This window comes from Bufo bufo, chromosome 5, assembly GCF_905171765.1.
Source record: "Bufo bufo chromosome 5, aBufBuf1.1, whole genome shotgun sequence".
NCBI lineage: Eukaryota > Metazoa > Chordata > Amphibia > Anura > Bufonidae > Bufo > Bufo bufo.
This window is the reverse complement of record NC_053393.1, coordinates 436,433,634-436,461,031: the sequence shown is the minus strand read 5'-3', so window position 1 is coordinate 436,461,031 and position 27,398 is coordinate 436,433,634. Positions and strand designations below refer to the sequence as shown.

Below are 27,398 nucleotides of genomic sequence, written 5' to 3'. Positions count from 1 at the left end.
GGTGACCATGGCGGCCATTTTGAAGTTGTCCATTTTGAATCCAACTTTTGTTTTTTCAATAGGAAGAGGGTCATGTGACACATCAAACATATTGGGAATTTCACAAGAAAAACAATGGTGTGCTTGGTTTTAACGTAACTTTATTCTTTCATGAGTTATTTACAGGTTTCTGACCACTTATAAAATGTGTTCAATGTGCTGCCCATTGTGTTGGATTGTCAATGCAACCCTCTTCTCCCACTCTTCACACACTGATAGCAACACAGCAGGAGAAATGCTAGCACAGTATCCGTAGTTTCAGGTGCTGCACATCTCGTATCAGATGAAGGCAATCGTCTATGCTGTGAAGATACGAGATGTGCAGCACCTGAAACTACGGATACTGGAAGCCTGTGCTAGCATTTCTCCTGCGGTGTTGCTATAAGTGGTCAGAAACTTGTAAATAACTCATGAAAGAATAAAGTTACGTTAAAACCAAGCACACCATTGTTTTTCTTGTGAAATTTCCAATAAGTTTGATGTGTCACATGACCCTCTTCCTATTGAAAAAACAAAAGTGGGATTCAAAATGGATGACTTCAAAATGGCCACCATGGTCACCCCCCATCTTGAAAAGTTTCCCCCCTCACATATACTAATGTGCCACAAACAGGAAGTTAATATCACCAACCATTCCCATTTAATTAAGGTGTATCCATATAAATGGCCCACCCTGTACTATTAGTAACACCAATATACAGTTTTTAGACCTTGACATTAAAGTAGAGGAACAGAGATTAGGCTACTTTCACACTAGCGTTCGGAGCGGATCCGTCTGATGTTTCATCAGACGGATCCGCTGCGATAATGCAGACGTTCGCATCCGTTCAGAACAGATGCGTCTGCATTAAAACTTAGAAAATTTTCTAAGTGTGAAAGTTGTCTGAGCGGATCCGTTCAGACTTTACATTGAAAGTCAATGGGGAACGGATCCGCTTGAAGATTGAGCCATATTGTGTCATCTTCAAGAGGATCCGTCCCCATTGACTAAGGCTACTTTCACACTAGCGTTCGGGTGTCCGCTCGTGCGCACCGTTTGAAGGGGCTCACGAGCGGCCCCGAACGCATCCGTTCTGAACGGATGCGAACGTCTGCATTATCGGAGCGGATCCGTCTGATGAAACATCAGACGGATCCGCTCCGAACGCTAGTGTGAAAGTAGCCTTACATTGTAAGTGTGGACGGATCCGCTCGCCTCCGCACGGCCAGGCGGACACCCGAACGCTGCAAGCAGCGTTCAGGTGTCCGCTCACTGAGCGGAGCGGAGGCTGAGCGCTGGCAGGCGGATGCATTCTCAGTGGATCCGTCTCCACTGAGAATGCATTGGGGCCAGACGGATGCGTTCGGGGCCGCTCGTGAGCCCCTTCAAACGGTGCGCACGAGCGGACACCCGAACGCTAGTGTGAAAGTAGCCTTAGTGTGTAGCACCTATCTTAAGCCAGCGGCCAAAAACAGCTTTATTTTATATTCTAGCTTTCATTTGCCCAGATGGCTGGTAAATGTCCCTAAGAGTCAGTTTAGAAGACTAAAACGTAACTGCACCCAGGACAAACAATTTGAAGAAGAGGCCAGGGACCTTAAGCAACAATTCCTCAATAAACAATATCCTCGGCATCTATTGGGAGAATCACTAAACAGGGTCAGAGTGATGAAGAAAGAGGATTTTTTTTTATCCCCAATGAAGTACAAAAAACAGATGAAACCCTTAGAATGATTTTACCATTCAATGCGCAATATAAGACAACAGAGAGGATTATTAAAAAACACTGGCACCATCTACTCGATGACAAGGTGATTGGATCCACACTCACAAATGCTCCCCAGATTACATACAGAAGGGTTCCAAATTTGGGCCTAAAAATAGCCCCTTCAGTTAAGAACAAGAAAACTACAATTAAACAAAATTGGTTAACCCTTAATGGGTTTATAAATGTGGGCGATGTTCCAATTGTAGAATTACTTATTTTCCAAAGAAAACCTTAAAGGGAACCTGTCACCGGGATTTTGGGTATAGAGCTGAGGACATGGGTTACTAGATCGCCGCTAGCACATCCGTAATATCCAGTCCCCATAGCTCTGTGTGCTTTTATGGTGAAAAAAAACGATTTGATACATATGTAAATTACCCTGAGATGAGTCCTGTCCCCGACTCATCTCACATACAGGACTCATCTGAGGGTAATTTACATATGTATCAAATCGTTTTTTTTACACAATAAAAGCACACAGAGCTATGGGGACTGGGTATTGCAGATATGCCAGCGGCGATCTAGTAACCCATGTCCTCAGCTCTATACACAAAATCCCGGTGACAGGTTCCCTTTAAGGATGCATTCCACATAAAACTCATTTTATCTAGATATTAAAGAAGGCCTGACATGCATGTGACTCTACAGATATAATATATCTAATACAGTGCCCATGTCACAATTAGTATGTGGGCAGAACTAAAAGAACTCCGAAGAAGAGAATAGCAGAACATGTTACTAATATCAATATGGGGTATGAACTACATTCCATATCTAAGCATCATAAGGACTATCATGGTAGTGATCCATCCACCCTCAGATATACAGCACTTGAAAAAGTTAGAAAATCATGGAGGGGAGGAAATCACATCGCACAGATGTCTAGAATAGAGTCGAAAAGAATATTGGATTTTGACACTCTAATCCCAAGAGGCCTGAACGCCGAAATTGAATTGTTCGGTTTTTTGTAAGGGGTGAGGGCCGATTGGGGACGGGACATCTGCGTCCGGATGTTTTCCAGCACCCAGATCTCCCCTCCACTTCTTGTTTGCACCCCTTTTTTGCATCATTCAACATCAACATATAAAATGTAAATCATCATGTAGATCGGCATTGAAATTTCTCTATACCTCATTGAAAACATTCTTTGGTTCAAAAGGTTTGATATGAATTCTTCAGATTGCCACATTCTCTTCAACTCTAGATATATCTTATGGTTTTTAACAAAACGCATTGAAAACGCACAATTGCCGCACGTGCGTTTTTTAGATATCTCCTATGTATTTATCCTGGGCTGAGTATTATAATTCACTTTAATTTAATCCGGTTGGATTTTTACATTCCAAATGATTCAGAAGTTTATTGGATGACTTTTTAAGAATATAATTAACTTTTAAATACAAATTTTTGAGTATATTGACTAACGGAGATGTAGTAATTTGAACTTGATTTAGAGCTGAGATTCACATCCACATTTTTGGAAATCCCTCACTGTCCTAACATACCTTGTGCTACCTTTGGATACCATATAAAAGGAAGGAATTTGACTCCCACTGTTCAACCACTGAAGAAGAGGTATCCTTAACCCCGAAACGCGTCTGGTATTTGAACAGTGAGGGATTAAACAAGAACTATGCGACATTAATATTACCGATTTGGGAGAGTCTGGCAACACCAGCCCCCTAATACTGAAAGGAGATTGCGATTGAACTTGCATAATCCGAGTACGGAACCTAGCTCCTCCCCATTCGAGGAGTCACGTGATGCATCACGGGGAGACCTGCGGACCACGTGGGACACCACACAGGTCCTTGCAGGACAAAGTGAAATTTGGATTCCGCGCTCTTAAGCCAGTCTCAGACTACGGAGCTTAGAAGAAACTACGGAATGGTAAAGTACAATACCCCATATACGAATGTATAAGCTTGAACTTGGACAAAATTGAAATTCAGGGACTAGCTAAAACTGCATTATTTTCCCCGATGCACGGGTGATATATGCCAGGTACCCTACATATAGTCATATTCATATTGTGAGGGTCAGTACGCATCTCAGCGTGCCTGATACAAACTTTGTCATAATTAAAGGGGTTCTGCAGTTTGTTTAAACTGATGATCTATCCTCTGGATAGATTATTAGCATCTGATCGGCGGGGGTCCGACACCCGGGACACCCGCCGATCAGCTATTTGAGAAGACAGCGGTGCTCCAGGTGCGCCGCGGCCTTTTCACTGTTTACCGCAGGCCCAGTGACGTCAGTATCAACTGGCCTGGGCGGGGCTAAGCTCCATGCAAGTGAACAGAGCTTAGCCGCGCCCAGGCCATTGATACTAGTCGTGACGTCACTGGGCCTTCTCAAACAGCTGATCGGCGGGTGTGCGGGGTGTCGGACCCCCGCCGATCAGATGCTGATAATCTATCCAGAGGAACTTTTTCCACCATTAATGTGACCTATAAACTGTACAACTCAAATGAAAAACAAACTGAAATCTTTAAGGTGGAGGGAAGAAAACTAAAAAATACTAAAATAATGTGGTTGCATAAGTGTGCACACCCTCTTATAACTAGGAATGTAGCTGTGTTCAGAATTAAGCAATCACATTCAAAATCATATTAAATAGGAGTCAGCATACACCTGCCATCATTTAAAGTGCCTCTGATTCACCCCAAATAAAGTTCAGCTGCTCTAGTTGGTCTTTCATGAAATTTTCTTAATCGCATCCCACAGCAAAAGCCATGGTCCACAGAGAGCTTCCAAAGCATCAGAGGGATCTCATTGTTAAAAGTTATCAGTCAGGAGAAGGGTACAAAAGAATTTCCAAGGCATTAGATATACCATGGAACACAGTGAAGACAGTCATCATCAAGTGGAGAAAATATGGCACAACAGTGACATTACCAAGAACTGGACGTCCCTCCTAAATTGATGAAAAGACAAGAAGAAAACTGGTCTGGGAGGCTACAAAGAGGCCTACAGTAACAGTAAAGGAGCTGCAGGAATATCTGGCAAGTACTGGCTGTGTGGTACATGTGACAACAATCTCCCGTATTCTTCATATGTCTGGGCTATGGGGTAGAGTGGCAAGACGAAAGCCTTTTCTTATGAAGAAAAACATCCAAGCCAGGCTACATTTTGCAAAAACACATCTGAAGTCTCCCAAAAGCATGTGGGAAAAGGTGTTATGGGCTGATGAAACCAAGGTTGAACTTTTTGGCCATAATTCCAAAAGATATGTTTGGGGCAAAAACAACACTGCACATCACCAAAAGACCACCATACCCACAGTGAAGCATGGTGGTGGCAGCATCATGCTTTGGGGCTGTTTTTCTTCAGCTGGAACTTGGGCCTTAGTTAAGCTAGAGGGAATTATGAACAGTTCCAAATACCAGTCAATATTGGCACAAAACCTTCAGGCTTCTGCTAGAAAGCTGAACATGAAGAGGAACTTCATCTTTGAGCATGACAACGACCCAAAGCATACATCCAAATCAACAAAGGAATGGCTTCACCAGAAGAAGATTAAAGTTTTGGAATGGCCCAGTCAAAGCCCAGACCTGAATCTGATTGAAAACCTGTGGGGTGATCTGAAGAGGGTTGTGCCCAGGAGATGCCCTCGCAATCTGACAGATTTGGAGTGTTTTTGCAAAGAATAGTGGGCAAATCTTGCCAAGTCAAAATGTGCCATGCTGATAGACTCATACCCATAAAGACTGAGTGCTGTAATAACATCAAAAGGTGCTTCAACAAAGTATTAGTTTAAGGGTGTGTACACTTATGAAACCATATTATTTTTATATTTTTTTCTTCCCTCCACCTAAAAGATTTCAGTTTGTTTTTCAATTGAATTGCACAATTTATAGGTCACATTAAAGGCGGAAAATGTTCTGAAACTATTTATCTTTGTCTCATTTTTTTACAGCCCAGAAACCTGACATTTAAGGCTACTTTCACACTAGCGTTTTTCTTTTCCGGCGCTGAGTTCCGTCCTAGGGGCTCAAATCCGGAAAAGAACTGATCAGTTTTATCCCCATGCATTCTGAATGGAGAGTCAGTCCTTCAGGATGCATCAGGATGTCTTCAGTTCAGTCTTTTTGACTGATCAGGCTTTTCAGAAAAACGTAGCATGCAGTATTTTTACCTCCGGCCAAAAAGCCTGAACACTTTGACTGAACGCCTGATCAGGCCTTTTTCCCATTGACTTGCATTAACGCCGGATCTGGCACTGTGTGTTCAGTCAAAACGGATCCGGCTTTTGCATGTTAAGCCCGAAAAATGTGAAAAAAAAGTTAAAGTCCATAAATGGCGGATCCGTTTTTTCCAATGCATTTTTTCATTGTGATCAAAATCCTGATCAGGATTCAAATGTAATCCGTTTTCACACGTTTTTCCGGATCCGGCGGGCAGTTCCGGTGTCGGAATTGAACGCCGGATTAAAACAACGCTAGTGTGAAAGTAGCCTTACAGGGGTGTGTAGACTTTTTATATCCACTGTATGTCCAGTCTGCTATCCCACCAAAAAAATATAACATGTCCTATTCTTGTCCGTTGTGCAGACAAGAATAGACATGGGAAAATGTGCGATGCACACAGCTAGTATCCGTGTTTTGCTGATTCGCGATTTGCATACCCAGGGGTGCACCACCAATGAGGCCAGGTGAGGCGATCAGGCAGCACCAGGTAGGGGCAAGCGGGGTGGTAGCCAAAGGGCCATGGGCTGAAGGGAAGGATTTAGGTTAAGAAATTATCATGGGGGGGGGGGGGGGGCGGTTTCAGTTTTCGTCTCAGGCAACAGAAAGGCTAGGTGCACGCCGCAACGGATACAGTCATGTGAATGTCTCTTTAAGGGCTCTTGCACGCAGTTACAGACGTTTTTTGTGGTCCACAAATTGCGGATCTGCAAAACATGGATACTGGCTGTGTGCCTTCCGCATTTTACGGAAGGTTTGGGCCCATAATAGAGCTGTCCAATTCTTGTCCTCATCTATTTTTTGGCGGGTGCTGTGGAATGGACATATGGATTCAGACAGCACACGGCCCATTGAAGTGAATGGGTCCGCATCCGACTTGCAAAAAATGCGGATCGGATGCGGACCAAAACTACGTTCGTGTACATGAGCCCTAAAGGAGCAAAGAGGGACCTGGGTCAAAAGTAGGGACGATCCCTCCAAAAAAAGGGACACTTGGGAGCAGGGGTGCACCTAGCCTTTCTGCTGCCTGAGGCCAAACCTGAAACAGCCCCCCGCCAATTTCTTAACCTATCCCCTTCCTTTTGGCTGCTCCCCATCTTGCCCCTCACCTGGCCTTATTGGTGGTGCACCCCTGCTTGCGAGGTCTGGACACCTGTGGTTTGGAAGTTGTTATGGTGACTGATACATTATTAAGGGGCTCCTGTTATAATTAGATACGTCAGGGAATGTATTCATTTTGATCTCCTGACGTACCCTATATTACAAGTTATGAAGGATGATAAACTAGAGCACTGCAGATATGTGATATGCTTCGTCGAGTAACACAATTATTCTAAATGACCCTTCTACTCCAGGCTCAGCCCTGTGATTTATGAGCATCATTATCTTTTGCTCCCAGTGTGACAGCTCGCAGCGATTGTAGCCGCCAAGATGGCGCTGCAGCTCCAGTGCTGGAGACAGAGCCGTGCTGGACTGCTCGGCCTCTAGTGGTTCTCACGGCTCAGTGCTCATTCCAAACAGGAGCAGTAGCGGCGCTGTTAGCAGAGCAGGAGCTTGTGACTGGGAGCAGTGCGGGGCTGAGGGAGCGGAACGCTGGGACTGGAGACACAATCCGTCTGCTAGAGGGAGACCGAGCCGCTGTGGAGATCCGGTGTTACTGCGGAGAGCCGGGGACGCCCGGGACCTGTGCCCCCCGCACTGCAGTCTGGGGATAACTTGGCTGGGTGGCGTTGGGGAGGGGGGGAAACCACTGAAGATGAATCGAAGTTTTAGCAAGTCCCAGACTCTGCGCTATGTGGCGAGCAGCGCCGTGGAGGTGAAGAGCAAGGTGAGGCTTGGTGTGCACCCCGGCCAGCTCCTCCCGGGTGCCATGTATTGTCCTGCTAATGAATGGAGCTCTGCACGCAGGCTGCGGCACGGGAGCCCCGGGAGCCCGCCGCTCTCACTCGCATCCAGCTCTTTTGTTTCTTGTCTGGCGCTCACTTGGGGAATGTGAAGAATTCCCCCTCTGGAGGGCTGGGGACCTCGTGTAGGACCCCTGGCCGGTGTGGGCATCCCGGGCTGGCACCTGGGCATCAGCTGCATGCACTGCTTGGAGAGATCCTATGTTGTAGGTGTCTGGTTTATGTTGTCTTTAACTCTTTACTGCAATCTTTGATGACTATAAGGTCAGTGTTTCCATTTCAGAAGTGTGTTGTGTGTGTATACAGAAGAGAATGGCGAGAGGATCCTCCAGCTGGCTACATCCCATGGCATATGCCAAGGCCTTTAAAGGGGTTCTTCACCTTGTCCTAGTTGGAGGGTTTGGTCAGAACCTCAAAATCCGCTATGACTGATGTGCCAAGGGAGATGCAGAAAGGACCCTGTCATGGGCATCGATGAATATTATGGAAGCTCCCGTGACCTGGTCGTTTCACTCTGAGATGGTGTGTTTTGGTGGGTTGGAGGGGGTGTAGTTCTCTGGGAATGCCTGGCGTGCACATGCTGTGGTCTAGACTAGGGAGGTATGCTATAGGCTGAGAGCCCTTGGAAGGACACTGGTGAGCTTGGCTTGGAGAAGGCCTCCCTTCCAGCTCATGTAGAACCTCAGATGGTTGGGCACCTACTGTAGGTCGCTCTTACACCCAGTATGTGGGTCCAGCTACCTCTGCGACTGTAAAACAGTTTAATGTGAGCTTGCCGCCGATCATAAAGTGGGATTTTGTGGAGAACAAGCCTCCTTCCACACCTCGGTGAGTCAGGACAGGTTCAGTGTATACTCATCACTTAAGCTTTCATCTCCTGTCCTGTTTCAACTTGCAGCTGGAGCTCGGAGCAGTTTTCTAGGCTCTTGCTTTTCTTTATTGGTAAGGCAGAGTGATGTTTCCCATCATTAAATCAGTGTGCGTGATAGGACAGGCGTGACATCATGCATAACAAATCCTACTAAGCGTGATGTGTCCTTCCTGTCATGGATAGCCAAAGCCTTTCCAGTTCAAAACTGGAAGCATCGCCCTCTTCTCTTTACCCATGGCCATATCAAGAGGAATGATGGGCACTAAAGTGCGCTGTCATTTACGTGTCCTCGCAGTGTGTGTGGCGGTAGAGAAGGATGGTTACTGTGGCAAATAGCAAGAGATGTCCTAAGGTGACTCGAGTAAAAAAATCTGCCACCCGCCACTCTGATGGCGCGGAGACATCCTGCAAGTGACTGCTGCAGCTAGCCACTGTATGCTGATTGGTTGCGGTAGTCGCATGCAGGTTGTCACAGCATCATCCCTGCAGGACAGCGTGAGAGGCCGGTGGAAGAACTGGGGTGGAAAATGTTCCCGGTAATACTTTTTATTATTTTAGGTTATCCTGTGCTATTTGCCACCATGTCCACTTTAGATCAATGTGGCCAAAATTTTTGGGTATTTATGAAATGTTTATTATAGAACGCCAACATATTCCACAGCAATGTACAGAAATTGTCGATATGACTTTCCTGGATGTTGTTCCGCAAGTTCCCTACTTTTGACACTTCCACTGTATTTCACAGTAATTTATTTTTCTACCTACAATTTTATCTTACTCAGAAGTCCACCTAGGCCTTTAAAGGAGGTTTTCCTGGAATTCTGTTTTTAGTTATGCCCCATAGCATGTACATCCTGGTCCTGCTGCTCTGGTCCTACACCCTGGCTCCCATTCGCCAGCTCCAGTCCACAGCTTGTCTGCTTCTGAGGCGTGGACATGGTCACATGCACAGCTAAAGCCAATGACTGGCCTCAGTGGTGGTGTGTCCCCAAGGGGCGCGTGTCCCAGCAGTGACCTGCTGCATGGGGACGCTTCACTGATGTAGCTACACAAGTGACCGTGTCTGTACCCCAGACCAAAAGTAGACGAGCTGAGGACTGTAAGGCCCCTTGCAGACGAGCGTGTCTGGATGCGTTGCGTCTGCGATCAGGGAAAATCGTGCGAGTGCATACGCAATTTCAGTCAGTTTTGACTGCGATTGGGTTGCGTTGCTTAGTTTTTTCCGCGCAAGTGCAATGCGTTTTGCACACGCGTGAGAAAAAACTGATTGTGGTACCCGAACCCGGACTTCTTCACTGAAGTTCAGGTTTGGGTTAGGTGTTCTGTAGATTTTATTTTTTCCCCTTATAACATGGTTATAAGGGAAAATAATAGCATTCTTAATACAGAATGCTTAGTAAAATAGGGCTGGAGGGGTTAAAAAAATAAAAAAAATTAACTCGCGTCATCCGCTTGTTCGCACAGCCGGCATCTTCTTCTTTCAGGACCTGCCAAAGGACCTTTGACGGAAACTTCTATCTTCATTCAGCAGGACCTGCGCTGACGTCACCACGCTCACTACTTGGTGAGCGCAATTACGTCATCAAAGGTCCTTTGGCAGGTCCTGAAATAAGATGATGATGGCTGCGCGAACAAGCGGATGACGTGAGTTTATTTTAATTTTTTAACCCCTCATGCCACATTTTACTATGCATTCTGTATTAAGAATGCTATTATTTTCCCTTATAACCATGTTATAAGGGGAAAAAATACAGTAAATTGACTTTAATGGGGTCCGGGGTTGCTCATCCCTATCATCTCCTAGCAACCATGCGCACTTGCGGATGCTGGCAATTTTGAAGCATCCCTATTCATTTCTATGGGGCCTGCGTTGCATGAAAAACACAGAATATAAAACATGCTGCGATTTTCACACAACGCACAAGTGATGCGTGAAAATCAACGCTCATCTGAAAAGCCCCATTGAAGTGAATGGGTCCGGATTCAGTGCGGGTGCAATGCGTTCACCTCACGCATTGCACCCGCACGGAATTCTCGCCCCTGTGAAAGGGGCCTAAGGCTATCTGCACAAGTTGCAGATTACATGCATTTTTTTCCCGCTTGGAGTTTTGTGCGGAAAAAAAAACTTTGCGTATATTCTCCTTGTGGACATTAATCTGCTGTGCGAATTATCAGATCTGCAGTATGTCAGTTGTTTGTGCGATTTATTTATATATTTTTTTAATGCAATTTCACCCGTTCACAATGGAAAATCCGCATCAAAAACTGCAAATAACCCAAGCGGTTTTTGGTGTGGATTTTGTGCAGAAACGCACAGAAACCTCCAGCCCTGTGCAGGTAGCCAATGATGGTTAAATGGGAACCATGGAGCAGGTGAGCGTGACTCCTACACAGCATCCGGCATGAATAAGGCTACGTCTACACGACGACATTTGCCGCGCAACATTTTGTTGCACTAATGTCGCGCGTCAATTTTTATAATGGCAGTCTATGGTGTCGCACTGCAACATGCAACATGCTGCGACTGCGACGCAACAGTCGCAGAAAAACCCATCTCAAATGGATTTTCTGCGACTGTTGCGTCGCAGTCGCAGCATGTTGCAGTGCGACACCATAGACTGCCATTCTAAAAATTGTCGCGCGACAAATGTCGTTGTGTAGACGTAGCCTAAAACTGGAAGAATTCCTGGAAAAGCCCTTTAGGCTAGGTTCACAGGCGAGGATTTGGCAACAAAAACATTGATTTCAGTGGTGAATCAGCCTGCTAAACCATACAGCAGTTTTTTTTCCCCTCCCGCTTCCGGTTTTAAAAACTGCACCGCAGAAAAACGAAGCATCTTGTCCATTGTTGACGTGAAATCTGCAGACATTCAGAATTCCACTGAAAATGGCCAGGAATTAAAATTCTCACTGAAATTGCACCAAAAAGTGTGTTAAAAAACTCATGGAAAAAAACCTCATGCAGATTCCACATCATTTTTATTTTTTTTTCATCTCAGAAAATATCTCTTGTGAACCTAGATGTGGTATAGAATTGCAAAAACACGGTTCTTCCAAAAATAATGTCGCGCGTGTCCACAGGTTGTACGTGTGGTATCGCTGCTTAGCTCCATTTACTTCAGTGCAGCTAAGCTGTAATACCAGGCCCAAGCCATAAATGCAGAAAATCCCCCCCCCCCCCTTAATCTCCATTTTTTCCTCTTTGATTGTATTTTGTCTCATAGTACAGTTAAGGCCTCATGCACACGACCGTATTTTGTTTCCGTGTCCGACCCGTTTTTTTTTGCGGATATGATGCGCACCCATTCATTTCAATAGGTCCGCAAAAAACGCGGACAGCACACCGCGTGCTGTCCGCATCAGTATGTCCGTTCCGTTGCTCCGCCAAAACAATAGTGCATGTCCTATTTTTTTCTAGTTTGCGGACAAGCATAGGCATTATTACAATGGATCCTCAAAAAAAACGGATGCCATACAGAATGTCATCCTATGTCTGGCTGTAAGACAACTGGCTGGAGCAGGAGCCTCTCCCCTTTCTGCAGTAGGACAAGATCATTGTTACGCCCCTCGCCGCCACTAAATCACTCTCCTTAGGTTTAATAGATCCATTTCTCTATAATGTTCTCTGCTTGGGGGTTCCGGCTTCTCTGTTGGCTATGATTTCTTTGGTTATATCATTTTTGCTGGGTCCTCTCGCCTTTTGTTGCATTGTTTATAGTTTTTTTTTATAAATTGTATTCTGCCTCCTCTATTTTATAGCCCTGCGGATTATGCTAGCAATATGATGGATTATTAGTTTATTTGTGGGTGACGATCACATCTATGGCAAATCTTTTGACCTCTGTTTCTATGTGTGTGCAAATGGCTGTTGCCAAATGCTTCCCAGCTAAGTTTGCCTGCTGGCTGTTATTTCTGGCCTAGACATATTGGGGCGTATTTAGCATTTTTTGTTCTTTTTTTTTTTTTTACAGCAGTAGCATTTAAATGAATGGTGTTTGAGTTGAATGTCATTTACCAATAGAGAATTTTTTGGGCAGAGTGTTGTAAAAATACTCTGGTGGTCTCTTACTAACAGAAAACTGGCGTAAAAAAAGTCGCAAGACCCTGTTTTTTTAACGCCCGCGCGATGATATTTTGTCTCGCACAGCATTTTTGCACCGTCCTTGCCAGTTGGGAGTGGTGGGGGCCATCAACCCTGGCATATTCTCATACATTGATGTCATTTTTAGAGGTAAAAGATGCTGAAAATCTACTCCACTCATGGATGCAGATGCACGCTGATTTACCGCATGGAAATCTGTCGCAGAAAACCTGCAGCCATGTGTGGCAGTGCCCACAGACTCCTATGGCATCCTGCTGTGCTGATTTATGCATTTTGGTTTCATACGCAGAAGCCATATGATGAACATATTCTCCCCTAAAGGAATATCGTCTAGGGCCAAATACCATCACATAATGGCACTGTATAACGCCCCCATGTGTGGCCCATTACTGAGCTGCGGCTTCTCTCTGCGCTTCAGGCCTTGCCGTTACACTGTTCTGCCAATTCTCACTTGTATTGCTTCTAAATGGATTATTTACCACGTTCTGTATGTTTTTCCTCTCCTCCTGAGGTGATTTAGAAGTCATATCCTACGTTCTTAAAGGGGTTCTCCGGGAATTAAGAAAATGAAAATACTTAAATATTACTTCATTATTAATATATTCCCAAATACCTTACATTAGTTATAATGGCTCGTTTTGTCTAGGGAGCAATCATTAGGAGAAACAAAATGGCTGCCGTCCTATCAGTACACACACAACCTGTCCTAATCACAAAGCAGGACAAGTTATGTCACAACACTGAGCTAAAGAGCTGCCTCATCCTCCTCTCTACTTGTTAGGCCTCTTTCACACGGGCGTCATATTTTTGGCCCGGATAAGAGGTGGGTGTGTTGCGGGAAAATGTGCGATTTTTCAGTGCGAGTGAAAAACATTGTAATGCGTTTTGCACGTGCGTGAGAAAAATCTGCATTTTTGGTACCCGAACTTCTTCACAGAAGTTCGGGTTTGGGATCGGGGTTGTGTAGATTGTATTATTTTACCTTTATAACATGGTTTAACTCACCTTAATCCACTTGCTCGCGCAGCCCGGCATCTCTTCTCCTTTGCTGATGGCAGGAAAAGGACCTGTGGTGACGTCACTCCGGTCATCACATGATCTTTTACCATGGTGATGGATCATGTGATCAACAAAGAAGGAGACAGAAGAGAAGCCGGGCAGCGCGAGCAAGTGGATTAAGGTGAGATACATTTTAAAAAATATATATTTTAACCCCTCCAGCACTATTGTACTATGCATTCTGTATTCAGAGTGCTATTATTTTCCCTTATAACCATGTTGTAAGGGAAAATAATAAAATGATCGGGTCCCCATCACGATCGTCTCCTAGCAACCGTGCGTGAAAATCGCACCGCATCCGCACTTGCTTGCGGATGCTTGCGATTTTCACGCAGCCCCATTCACTTCAATGGGGCCTGCGTTGCGTGGAAATCGCACAATATAGAGCATGCTGCGATTTACGCGCAACGCAGAAGTGAGCCGTGAAAATCAACGCTCATGTGCACAGCCCCATAGAAATGAATGGGTCCGGATTCAGTGCGGGTGCAATGCGTTCACCTCACGCATCGCATCCGCGCGGAATACTCGCCCGTGTGAAAGGGGCCTTAGGGATTATGATCCTGAATACAGATGATAAGATCTTTAGCTGAATCTCTGTAGGAACGGAGTTCATGAGCAGATGTGGCTAATAGGCAGCAGCACTTGTATGCAGTCTCCATTACCACAGTCTGTCCTGTGTGTCCTCTCTGTACTTTATGTCTCCTGATGAACTTCATTCCTACAGAGATTCAGCTGAAGATCTTCTCATCTGTATTTAGGAACATAATCCCTGACAGAACAGAGAGGAGGATAAGGCACCTCTTTCTCTGGGTTGTGAAGTAACTTTTCCCCCTGTGTGTTTAGGACAGGTTTTATGTGTACTAACAGGACGGCGGCCATTTTGTTTCTCTTAATCATTGCTCCCTAGACAAAACGAGACATTAGAACTAATGAAAGGTATTTGGGAATATATTTATAATAAAGTAATATTTACGTGTTTTCATTTTCTTAATTCCCAGAGAACCACTTTTAAGGCTTCTTTCACACAAACTATACGGATTAGGTCCGGGTGCGTTCAGTGAAACTCGCACCACTTTGCAAGCAAGTTCAGTCAGTTTTGTCTGCGATTGCGTTCAGTTTTTTCCCCGCGGGTGCAATGCTTTTTTATGCTTTTTTTACGCACGTGGTAAAAAAACGGAAGGTTTACAAACAACATCTCTTAGCAACCATCAGTGAAAAACGCATTGCATCCGCACTTGCTTGCGGATGCAATACGTTTTTCACGCAGCCCCATTTGCTTCTATGGGGCCAAGGGCTGTATGAAAAACACAGAATATAGAACATGCTGCGATTTTTCACGCAGCGCACAAGTGGTGTGTGAAAAACAACGCTTATGTACACAGACCCGTTGAAATGAATGGGTCAGGATTCAGTGCGGGTGCAATGGGTTCATTCATTGCGTGGAAAACTTGCTCGTGTGAAAGGGGCCTAACCGTGCAGAGAAGCCGGTTGAATACAATCATTTTTCTCTTAAAGGAACCCTCTAAACTATCCCCACATGTGGTATTTACTTCCAACAATAAGGATTTACTTGAGCTGGCGGAGGGACAGCACAAGGCCTGGCGGTTGCCCATCCCTAACCTGGAGAGTCTTATTGTATTCTGCATAGTGTAAACACGCTCCATATTGTTCCATTTACAGCTTATCCAGCAGGTTCACATTTACTAACGTCTGCCAAACCTTGTGCATTGTCCGTGCAGTAACACGATTTGCCATCCCCCAAACCTCCAGAAGTCTGTCTTCCATTGCATGCTGGGACTTGTAGTTTTGCCAACACCTTGTGGATGTGTCCTGCTGACATCAGTTTCTTGATTAGCCTTTCAGAAAACATGGCAGATTGTTTAGCCCATGGTATTCTCGTTTGGTGAATTGGTGCTATAAAGATGATAATGATTATTGCTGGACCCCATGCACATGACCGTGTTTTCTGTCTGCATACAAGTCGCATTTTTTGTGTCTCAGATGCCATTGTAGTGGAGCTGCAAAAAATAAGGACAGTGCAACGTGTGCTGTCCTCATCTGTGCGTGCGTTCTACGGTCCCACAAAAAAGATCGGACATGTCCTATTCTTGTCTTTTTTATGGCCAGGAATAGGCATTTTTAACATGGTGCGGAATGGGAAAATGCATGATGCACACTGGGGCCTTAGTAGTGGTTATTTGTAGTTTGTTAGTTAAAGGTTATCCCTTGAATGATTTTCATATCAAAAGAAATGAAAAGCTTTAACCAATTCAAGACCTTTTTTTTTTTTTTTTTTGTTATGCATATAATGTCTGCGCCTTTTTTGATGTTTTTATTTTTTAAACCAGGGAAAATATTATAATTTTTTTAAAATATTAATAACTAAAATACTTTTTAAAATGATGTCCCCTTTCTGTAACGGACATGCATGGGCCAGAAGCTGCCGTGTGAAGTGCGGTGGTGGGTTTTAATATATATTTTCTTTTTTTTACTTTGCCTTTTTTTTTTTTTTTCATTTTTACAATTTCTGCTCCCCCTCATAAGGTCTTGTAAGACATTTGGGGGCATTTAACTTAACATTAAATTGCCAATTATTGATATTTTAGTCCCACTAACCAGGAAATACAGCCCCCAGAGAGGTTGCACAAGGCTGTTCAACCTCACTGCAGAGCTGACCTGGGTCTGCTAAGACCCAGCGGCTTGTGCAGACCTCGGTGATCGCTTGATGGTTAGAACCGGAACAGGAAGCAGCATTCAACTAGAAGTTATCTCAGGCTATGTACACCTTTGGGGGCAATTTTTTTTTTATGATTGCATTTTGGACTAAAAATGTTTTCAATTAGTATTAAACATATTTACAAATTTGTTCTGTCACAAAGGGTTAACTGTTTTTCTAGCTGTGTAAATACTACTTTCACTTTGTGCAGTTATCTAATAACCCTTATCTCTAATTTACTAAAAGGTCATAAACATTTATTTAGATCACATTCTTATCAGTGAGCTATAATGAGTGTTTATCAGGTCAGAGATAAGGAGCCTTCAGATGAGAGCAGAGAGAAAATTCAGATCCTGCTACTAGAGCATCTCAGCCCTGTACAATGAAAAGGGCTCCGAATTTTTAATAAAGACCAAATAAAAAACTAAGATTTTTAGCTCAAAATGAGTACAATGCAGTAATAAAAAAAATTGCAGCCAAAGGTATACATAACCTTTAAACCCTATAAGGCCACCTATACAGGTAGTGGAATGTGCACGTTTTTCTTCACTGATTCCTGTTTTGAAAAACCGCACCGTAGTATAGTTCCAGCAAAGTGTATGAGATTACACAAATCTCATGGACACATTGCAGTTTTTTTTCTGTGCGGAAATTGAACTGCTTTGCAGATTTTCAAATCCACAGCATGTCAATTAAGTTTGCGGTTTTAGCTGCAGATCTGCGGCAAACCAGCATCAAAATTGCGGACTTTGGTGCAGATGTGCTCCAGAAATGCACATAAACCCACACGGAAATTCGTGTGGATCTTACCTGCGTTCACGCGCACCCATGTGTGGGTGGCCTTAGACTAAATGGTATCCGGACATGGAAGATGTTGGGCTACCTGTGCACGTTGCGGATTACTTGTGTTTTTTCCACGCAGCAAAATAGCAGCGTAAGGCTCCATTCACACGTCCGCAATTCTGTTCCGCATTTTGCGGAACGGAATTGTGGACCCATTCATTTCTATGGGGCCGCCCGGATCCGGAAATGCGGACCCGCACTTCCGGGTCCGCAATTCCGTTCCCGAAAAAAATATAAAATAGAACATGTCCTATTCTTGTCCGCAATTGCAGACAAGATTAGGCATTTTCTATTAAGTGCCGGCGATGTGTGGTCCGCAAAATGCGGAACGCACATTGCCGGTGTCCGTGTTTTGCGGATCCGCAAAACACACGGACGTGTGAATTTGACCCTAACACAGTATGGCAAAGTGAGTTATATGTGACAAATCTCATGTACACATTGATTCTTTTTTTCCTTGCAGAAATTGACCTGCTGTGCGGATTTATCAATTGTGCAGATTCTTTGCAAAATCAGGACAAAACTGCATTAAAATCTGCAACCAAATGTTCACAACAACTGTACCGTGTGTGAATATGGACTTATTGTTAGTGAAAAATTAGTCACAAAACAGTGTAGCCGGAAAAACCATTCCCTTTTGTATATTGAGTATTTTCTCAGCGTCTTGAATGCTGACAAACACTTCTTTTCAGCCTTAAGGCAGGTAATAAATCTCTGATAGTAATGATATGTCTGAGCTGATTATTCACTGCACAGCTGAGGAAGCTCAGAATGTGGATGTTTGGTGCGACTAGGTGTACGCAGAAAAAACCTTCCCTTCATAGCAAAGACCTCTTTTCTGGTTCAGATTGTAGGGTGTAGAACAATGAAGCAGTCGTCTCTGCTGTCCTTTCAGTTTTCCATCCTAAAAGGGGTTTTCTCTCTTCAGGAAGTGTCATTTATCATGTAGAGAAAGTTAATACTTAGTAAAGTATTGTTATTGCCCATATTGCTTCTTTTGCTGGCTTGATCCATTTTCCATCACATTATACACTGCTCATATCCAGGGATGGCGACCACCCTGTAATCCAGCAGCGGTGGTCGTGCTTGTGCAATATAGGAAAAAAGTCCCAGCCTCTGTGGTGGCCAGGGGTGCACATAGGCCGGCACTTTTTCCTAAAGGGTGCAAGCACGACCACAGCTGCAGGATTGCAGGGTGGTCGTAACCCCTGGATGTGAGAAGTGTATTATGTGATGGAAAAAATGGGTCAAGCCAGCAAAGGAAGCAATATGGACAATCACAATGCATTAGTAAGTGGCTTGTATTAACTTTCTCTAAGTCTACATGATAAATGTCATTTGCTAAAGGGAGACACAACCCCTTTAACATTTACGGCATACTATTACAGGGGTCTGACCTCTGGGATGTCTAAGAATAAGCAGAGGTTTATACTGTTTCAACAATGAGAGTGAGGAGGAAAAGACTGAAGGGGAGATTTATCAAAACTGGTGTAAAGTAGAACTGTCTTAGTTGCCCATAGCAACCAATCAGATTCCACCTTTCATTTTCCAAAGGAGCTGTTAAAAATGAAAGGTGGAATCTGGTTGCTATGGGCAACTAAGCCAATTCTACTTTTTACCAGTTTTGATAAGTCTCCCCTGGAGTGTTTGGTCACATTGGCTCTTTTGACTTTAGTCCTTGAAGGGTACACAATGTGGTGAAATTGTTTGCCCACTGACCCAAATAGATAGATATATTTTTTACAAGGTATTTCTTTTTATAAAGCACAGACATATTGAGGTGAATATTGGGGTGTTTTGTCTATGTGCACACTTTTTAAAAAAAATCTTATTTTAGGTATACCAAATGTGTTGAAAACATGAGTATAGGATTATATGCTATCTTGAAGTTGTGCTTTAGTAATGTCATGATACCAGAATTTTGACTTTGAATTTATTGAATTGCACTTAAAAAAACTGAATTAGATTGTCAAAGCTTGATTTTTAAATATAACCTTGCTAAAGAGGACCTGTCGCCCCTCCTTACATATCTGTCTAAGCAAATAATTGTGTTCCCCATGTAATTACAGTTCTGCAGCATCTATTCTATTTCTAATGTTGTGCCATTCCTCTATTATTCCTGCTTAGAAGTATCTAATAAAGGTCCTGCAGCTGTCGTGTGTCCCATTTCACTATTTTTCAATTACCCTGGGTTCACACCTGAGCGTTTCTGAGACGCGCGTAATTGTCGCGTTTTTATGTGCGTTCTTTGCAATAGTAAACGCGCATTTGTGTGATTGACAGCAGTGTCCTATGGCCGCAAACACGCGACAAAACGCCCCAAAGAAGCTCAAGAACTTGTTTATGCGTCGGGCGTTTTTCAGCGCGTTCGAACGCGCTGTAAAACGCGAAAATGTGAACCAGTCCTATAGGGAAGCATTGGTTTGCATCGGTTATGCGTTTTACAGCGCGTTCGAACGCGCTGCAAAACGCGCAAGTGTGAACTTAGGATTTGTCTTGTGACTACTAATAGCCTTATTTTAACATGTGCCAGTTGTTTCTGTAAAACGTAACTTTTAGTTATAGTTAAATCCCTTCCCAGACCATTATATACCCTTTAAAATGATCAGTGTGTCGCCACGCTATTTGTTCTTATTATGGTGCTATAGAATTGTGGTGAGAGTCTGGTTACCGCGCGTTGGCATAAATATGAGGTTATATAAATACATGATTGTAAGATGATGATGTCACTGGTGTAAATTATGAAATGATTAGCTGGTCAAATCATGAAATAAATAGATATAATAAATAGGGGAAGAAGGATACATTCATTCATATTAGGCCTCATGCACACGACCGTTGTTTGGGTCCACATCCGAGCCACCGTTTTTGCGGCTCGGATGTGGACCCATTTACTTCAATGGGGCCGCAAAAGATGCGGACAGCACTCCGTGTGCTGTCCGCGGATCCGTGGCTCCGTTCCACGGCCCTGCTAAAAAAAATATAACATGTCCTATACTTGTCCGTGCTTTGCGGACAAGAATAGGCATTTATATTGCCGGTGCCTGTTCCGTTCCGCAAATTGCGGAATTCAACACGGGCAGCTTCTGTTTTTTTGCGGACCACAAAAAACGGCAGAGCCGTGTGCATGAGGCCTAAGGCAGAAATAAACTAGAAAATCTGATTCTCCCAGACATGCGCAGTAACTGACAAAGCAGTGCCGAAACCCTAAGTTCCCAAGGATGCATAATAATGCGAAAGTTAAAATAAGATTAAGTCCACGAGCATGCACAGTAAAGAGGGATGCCAGAGCGGTAATTCTAAGTCCCGGATCATGCGCAAATAGCGCATGGGAAAAGGGAATTGTTCTAAGTCCGCAGGCATGCACAAAATGTGGCAGAGATAACAGGAGAAGTGGGGACGATGAAGTAATAATGGGTAAGGAGAGAGTGTACCGGCTCCAACAGGAGCGCGGAATATAAGATACACGATTGGCATTAGATGAGCCGCATGATACGATAGGTCAATAGCGGTGATATCAGAATAGGAAACTATAAAAGATCTGTGCCACGCCCATCAAACACTCATTGCCCGTTCCCCTGAAGATGCAAAACATGTCAGGGGGCAGTGTTTGAGGGTGATTTTAACACAGAAGTGACACTAACATGTTAGGGAGAAAAGGAATATACAATGTGGTAGAAAGAGATTGACTAAGAGCCTGGAACCAGCGCGCGGTAACCAGACTCGCCACAATTCTATAGCACCATAATAAGTAGTGCTTAGAGATGACCCTACTAAAAGGCTACTTTCACACTCGCATTTTGGGCAGATCCGTCACGGATCTGATCGGCGGGGGTCCGACACACAGGGCCCCGTGATCAGCTGTTTGAGAAGGCAGCGGCGCTGGCAGTAGCGCAGTGGCCTTCTCGCTGTTTACCACAGGCCCAGTGACGTCACGACTAGTATCAATGGCCTGGGCGGGGCTAAGCTCCATTCAAGTGAACAGAGCTTAACCCCGCCCAGGCCATTGATACTAGTCGTGACGTCACTGGGCCTGCGGTAAACAGCGAGAAGGCCGCGGCGCTACTGCCAGCGCCGCTGCCTTCTCAAACAGCTGATTGCGGGGTCCCGCGTGTCGGACCCCCGCCGATCAGATGCTGATGATCTATCCAGAGGATAGATCATCAGTTTAAAATAACAATCAGTTTAACTATCGGCCAATAAAAGTTAAGTTTTACAGAAAAAACTGGCACATGTTAAAATAAGGCTATTAGTAGTCACAAGACTAATTGAAAAATTGTGTAAAGAGCCTTTATATGTGTCTGGGTCCAAATGATGTAAAAAGGTGTGTCCCATTTCAGTCTCTGCATAGTCTGACACTATCCAATCCAATAGCACAGTTTAGTATTGAAAAAATTACAATTTCTGTATTAAACCGAACCAGGCATAACATTATCGAAAAAGTATTGATACTTCTATACTAAGTGCTTCCCTGTTCTGCACAGTTTTCTTATTTTGTACAATCATGTCCTCTTATTAGCAAATTTTCTCCCCCCAACCGCTTCCGTCCATAAAATGCTTGAGCTTCCGTCCATAAAATGGAAGTTGATGGAGGGCTCTGTGACCAGACATATCCATCAGCAACCTTCACTGAAACACTGCGCTTGCACAGATGAAAATACTTGGTCATCTTGGTACAATGCTTTCATCGGCACTCTCGCAGATTCTGGATTTTTAGGAAACTAGTGCAGTATCAGTCAGTAAGTCACATATAAGTAACATAATATGTAATGCTGAAAAAAGACAAATGTGTCTCCATTTTCGACTATTATCCTACTTAATTTATCCATTGGAAGGCAAGAACCCAATTTTCCACATCTTCTTAACTCCAAATCAGGCAATCAGAATAAGGCCTCATGTACATGAATGTTGTTTGGGTCCACATCCGAGCTGCATTTTCTGCGGCTCGGATGCTGACCAATTCAATGGGGCCGCAAAAGATGTGGACAGCGCTCTGTGTGCTGTTGGCATCTGTTCTGTGACCCCCGCAAAAAAATAATATAGAACATGTCCTATTCTTGTCCGTTTTGTGGACAAGAATAGGCATTTCTATTATGGGCGGCCCGTTTCTCAAATTGCGGAACACGCACAGGCGGCATCCGTGTTTTGCAACTCCGCAATTTGCAGACTGCAAAACACGGTGCAGTCCTGTGCATGAGTCCTAACTCCCCACATCAATGACCCTTCTCCACAATTCTAGTAGCTATAACCTGCAATATTATTACGCTCCAGAAATACATCCAAGCCCCTCTTGAACTTTTTTAGTGAACTCCCCATCACCACCTCCTCAGGCAGAGAGTTCCATAGTCTCACTGCTCTTACCGTAAAGAATCCTCTTCTATGTTTGTGTACAAACCTTCTTTCCTCCAGACAATAGGGGATGTCTTCTTGTTATAATTAGTCTTGGATATAAATTGATCCTGGGCTTCATAATTGGCTAAATATCACATAATTTTGTGCTGTTAAATATCTGATTTCAAAATCATTAGCAATCCTCTTGAGTGGTTTCTATCTCCCCCCCCCCCCCCCTTGTTTTTGAGGCTATAACGGCTTTTTTTTTTCTATTCTAAGGCCTCTTTCACACCGGCGTTGCGGGAAAAGGTGTTCAAAACATTGTAATGCGTTATTCACGCGCGTGAGAAAAATCGGCATTGTATTATTTTCCCTTATAACATGGTTATAAGGGAAAATAATAGCATTCTGAATACAGAATGCATAGTACAATAGCGCTGGAGGGGTTAAAAAAATAAATAAAATTATTTAACTCACCTTAATCCACTTGCTCGCGCAGCCCGGCTTCTCTTCTTTGCTGTGTACAGGAAAAGGACCTGTGGTGACGTCACTCCGGTCATCACATGGTCCATCACCATGGTAAAAGATCATGTGATGACCGGAGTGACATCACCACAGGTCCTTTTCTTATACACAGCAAAGAAGAGAAGCCGGGCTGCGCGAGCAAGTGGATTATTATTTTTTTTTAACCCCTCCAGCGCTATTGTACTATGCATTCTGTATTCAGAATGCTATTATTTCCCCTTATAACCATGTTATAAGGGAAAATAATAAAGATCGGGTCCCCATCCCGATCGTCACCTAGCAACCGTGTGTGAAAATTGCACCGCATCCGCACTTGCTTGCGGATGCTTGCGATTTTCACGCAGCCCCATTCACTTCTATGGGGCTTGCGTTGTGTGGAAAACGCACAAAATAGAGCTTGCTGCGATTTTTCACGCAACGCACAAGTGATGCGTGAAAATCACCGCTCATGTGAACAGCCACATAGAAATGAATGGGTCCTGATTCAGTGCGGGTGCAATGCGTTCCACTCACGCATTGCAGCCGCGCGGAAATCTCGCCCGTGTGAAAGGGGCCTAAGGCTTTCCACTACTTTTTGAAACATGGCTGGATGGACGGACTTCAGTTCATTCACAGTATTGAGGTCAGCTTTTGATATTGGGTGATCAGACCAAGCTTATAGTCTGTGCACCATTTTATGCCTAAAGTTCTCAGTTGGATTTCAGTCAGGAACGGCAGTCAAGTCTAGCACCTAATTTCTATGTTTTTAGTTTTTTTTTATATAAGTGGGGCTGCACGCTGTGCACAAGGGCCTTATGGAGACCTCCAACTTAGCACACTATTCTCTACAGTGACATTGTATAGTATTGCATTGGTTTCCCATGACTTCTGCTACACAAAATTGGCTTCTATAGAATCTATTTCTGATGTGAAGGGGAAGAAGTTATCTGCAAGTGAATCGTCATAATAGTACGTGTAGAATTGGGATAACACCATGACAACTCTGTTCTCTTTGGACAGGGATAGACGAAGATGCCCACAGAAGAGCATTGTCTTGATTAGTGTAATTCGTGCTGCTCTAATTAAGTCACTACAGGGGGACTTTCTCTGGTCACAGCGATGGTCTGACTGAGATAATTGAGACTGTCCGCAGTGCTAAAAGGCCAAGCAACAAGTAATTTAAAAACTTTGGATAGGAAGTATATGTGGAATGACTTTCAAAAATTATATCCAGGAAACCAATCGCCTATTTTTATAAAATTATAAATTGAATATTAACATAGAGGTTGCTAATATTTGATAAGTGTTTTGTTGGAAATGTCAGTTTAAATACAGATTTTTCCATCAGCCTGCCAGACGTTTGTGTGATTTATAACTCCAGAAAAGAGATTTTCTGGAGTGGGTGGGTGGGGGGTTACCAATTCTAGTCAACTCTGAGATTTGTGTGTGTCTTTTCAGGCTGTGAAAATTAATCCATGAAAGCTCCTAATTAAAGGGGTTGTGCAGGCCCCTCCGGGTCCACCCTAGTTCGAGATTAGGTCAACAATAAAAAAAATCCTGCACATCCCCTTTAAGGATGAGCGAATCGATTCTTCCAGTTCTGAATTTGTCCCAAATTTCCTAAAAAGTTCTGATTTTAACAAACCCAAATGTTGCCTAGTCTCCTAAAAATCCTAACTTTTTACGAGGCTAGGGAACATTCCTCTGGGTTTCTGGGGAACATATTTGAAAATGAACACATCTTACATCTGCTGGCATCAGATAGGCTTAGGAAAACTAATTTGAATATCTTACCCAGAAATCCAGAGGGGCATTGCCTGGCCTACAATACTCCCCACACGTACTACACAAACTAGGCGCTCTGTGTGAGAAAGCATATATATTGTCAAGAAACCCACAGTAGCATACTAGTGTGTGTGTGTGTGTGTGTCTCTCTCTGTTTCAGGTAGAATTAATTTGCGTCTGAACTGAATTTTTTTTAAAAAAATCGGTGAACCTGAAACAAACAAGATCTTTTAAAGGTTCGCTCATCACTGCTTCTAATGAATAGTTCCTCTTCTAGAGGTTGTTGAGAACTCTGCAAGGCTGGATGAGCAGACTTTGCCACCTCCCAGTAAAATCGCCTACAGTTCAATTGGGTAACTCGAGTTGGGCAGACATCTGATTGTACGAGCCATTTTCCTGCTGTTCTGCATGGCGGCATATGCTTGTTTTTATGAATAAGATAGCATTGGGTGCTGGCTGATTCCCACTACTTAGTATGGCTGTTTCTTTAGCTTTGGCCATGTTGTGTGTATGTTTCACTACCCTTTGTATAGGCTAACCTCCTATTCATTTTTAGGTTCTCAGCTGGGATATCCTGAGTTCCTCTTTAAACTACCAGAGCTTGTAACCTAAGGAGTTCAGCTCTATTTCTTCTCAGTAGGCAACAATGTACAAATTTGAAGGTGCTTTTTTTTCCTTCTCTATAACCTGTCCGTAGTTGAATGTTTGACTAAAAGAAATGTTAAAATATGTACGTTTTTTGATCTATTGTCAGAGGATAGACTTGGAACTATTTCAAATAACTTTGAGGCAAATTGTTGTAGCAAAACAGTGGAAAAGTCCAGCAGGATATTGGCATATAAATAAAGCGCTATGGGCGTCAGGAAGACCTCATGTAGACTTCTGAATTAATGTTCTTTGCCTCATAATTTAATAATGTAGCACAGCGCTTGACTCCAAAGCAGACCAATTTTTTTCAGAATGTAGAGTTTAGAAGATACCATAAGAAACTGCATCAGCAGCCACCTTTGTGCTAAATATCTCTGCAATCTTACAACTAATATTTCTGTACACATCCAGTGTGTGCTTCACATTAAAGAGGACTTATCACCACAAAATACAGCGGGGCGGATTGGTCATCATAGACATTACAGGGAAATTTTCCGGTGGGTCGATGCCCTGGACCCTCCTCATGGCTGGCCAGTGGAAGTTTTTGGGGTTGTATTTTGTGCTGCTGTTGCAGTATTTTGTGATAGACTGTAGTATTTGGCTCTGTTGGGGTGGTATAATGTGCCACAATATGGTATTGCTGTCCCTGCCTTCTGTCAATTTGTACAGAACTACAAAACGGGGCCACATTTTAGTATTTTTTTTTCCAGGGCCACATTAAGTTCCCAGTCTGCCCCTGACAGGCAGCATGTTACTGAGTAGGAGGAGCTGAGCAGCGTGATATAGGTTTCTACATTTATATCTTTGCTATTTCTGACTTCAGTTGTACATGGGGAGATGTTTCAAAGCATTCTCTGTGTAAGTCTGTATACAGAGATATCTGTCAGTTACTGATAGTTGTACAGACGGGAGGTGTTATCAGTGATTGATAGTATTCTCTGTGTATCAAAACAGTAGAAAAAAATCCAGCAGCAGGCTTAGGATAAAATCCAATTTCTTTATTTCTTCATTATAAAAGCCATAGGCTTACCAGATAGGCAAGGTCTACACGTTTCGACTGTCCGTCTTAATCATGACCACGTGGTTGCAGCAATCTACTGACAGTGGCATGCACTGATCATGAAAAAGTCAGGCGATATAGCTGTTGGTTAACAGTAGGGGTGGGCGATATAGGCGATATAAATTTGTGCCACGATATGGATTTTGTGCATATCGCCGGACCGCGATATGATCGCGCTCTCGGCGCGCACCATGTTCTCCTGAGCCGGCACAGTGGAGAAGGAGGGAGTCCCTCCCTCCCCACTGTGCGCGGCTGCCGCTGACCACCAATGAGAACCGAGTAGGAGGAGGAGGGGAGGGACTGTGGCCACTGCGCCACCAATGAATGTGCCGGCCATATCCCACAGGGTCCCCCTCCTCCCCCCCCCCCCCCCATCATTGGTGGCAGTGGGCAGTTCCGATCGGAGTCCCAGCAGTGTAATGCTGGGGCTCCGATCGGTTACCATGGCAGCCAGGAGTCACGCTACTGAAGTCCTGGCTGCCATGGTATGTTAGTGAGCAGCATTATACTCACGTGCGCCGTGGCTGCCGGTCGCTCCTTCTTCTGTCTGTGCGGCGCATTGCTAATGCTTATAGCATTAGCAATGCGCCGCACAGACCTA

The 27,398-nt window shown here is 43.9% G+C and overlaps 1 protein-coding gene across 1 annotated transcript in view; it reads left to right on the top strand.

The window, feature by feature from the left end:
* The first annotated feature begins 7,491 nt into the window (after positions 1 to 7,491).
* PARD6G (par-6 family cell polarity regulator gamma) overlaps positions 7,492 to 27,398 on the top strand; it is a 102,062-nt gene continuing 82,155 nt past the window's right edge. Inside the window, exon 1 of the mRNA XM_040433521.1 lies at positions 7,492 to 7,802. Within this exon, the coding sequence (XP_040289455.1) occupies positions 7,731 to 7,802 (72 nt within the window). The 5' untranslated portion in view covers positions 7,492 to 7,730. The remainder of the gene's footprint in view (positions 7,803 to 27,398) is intronic.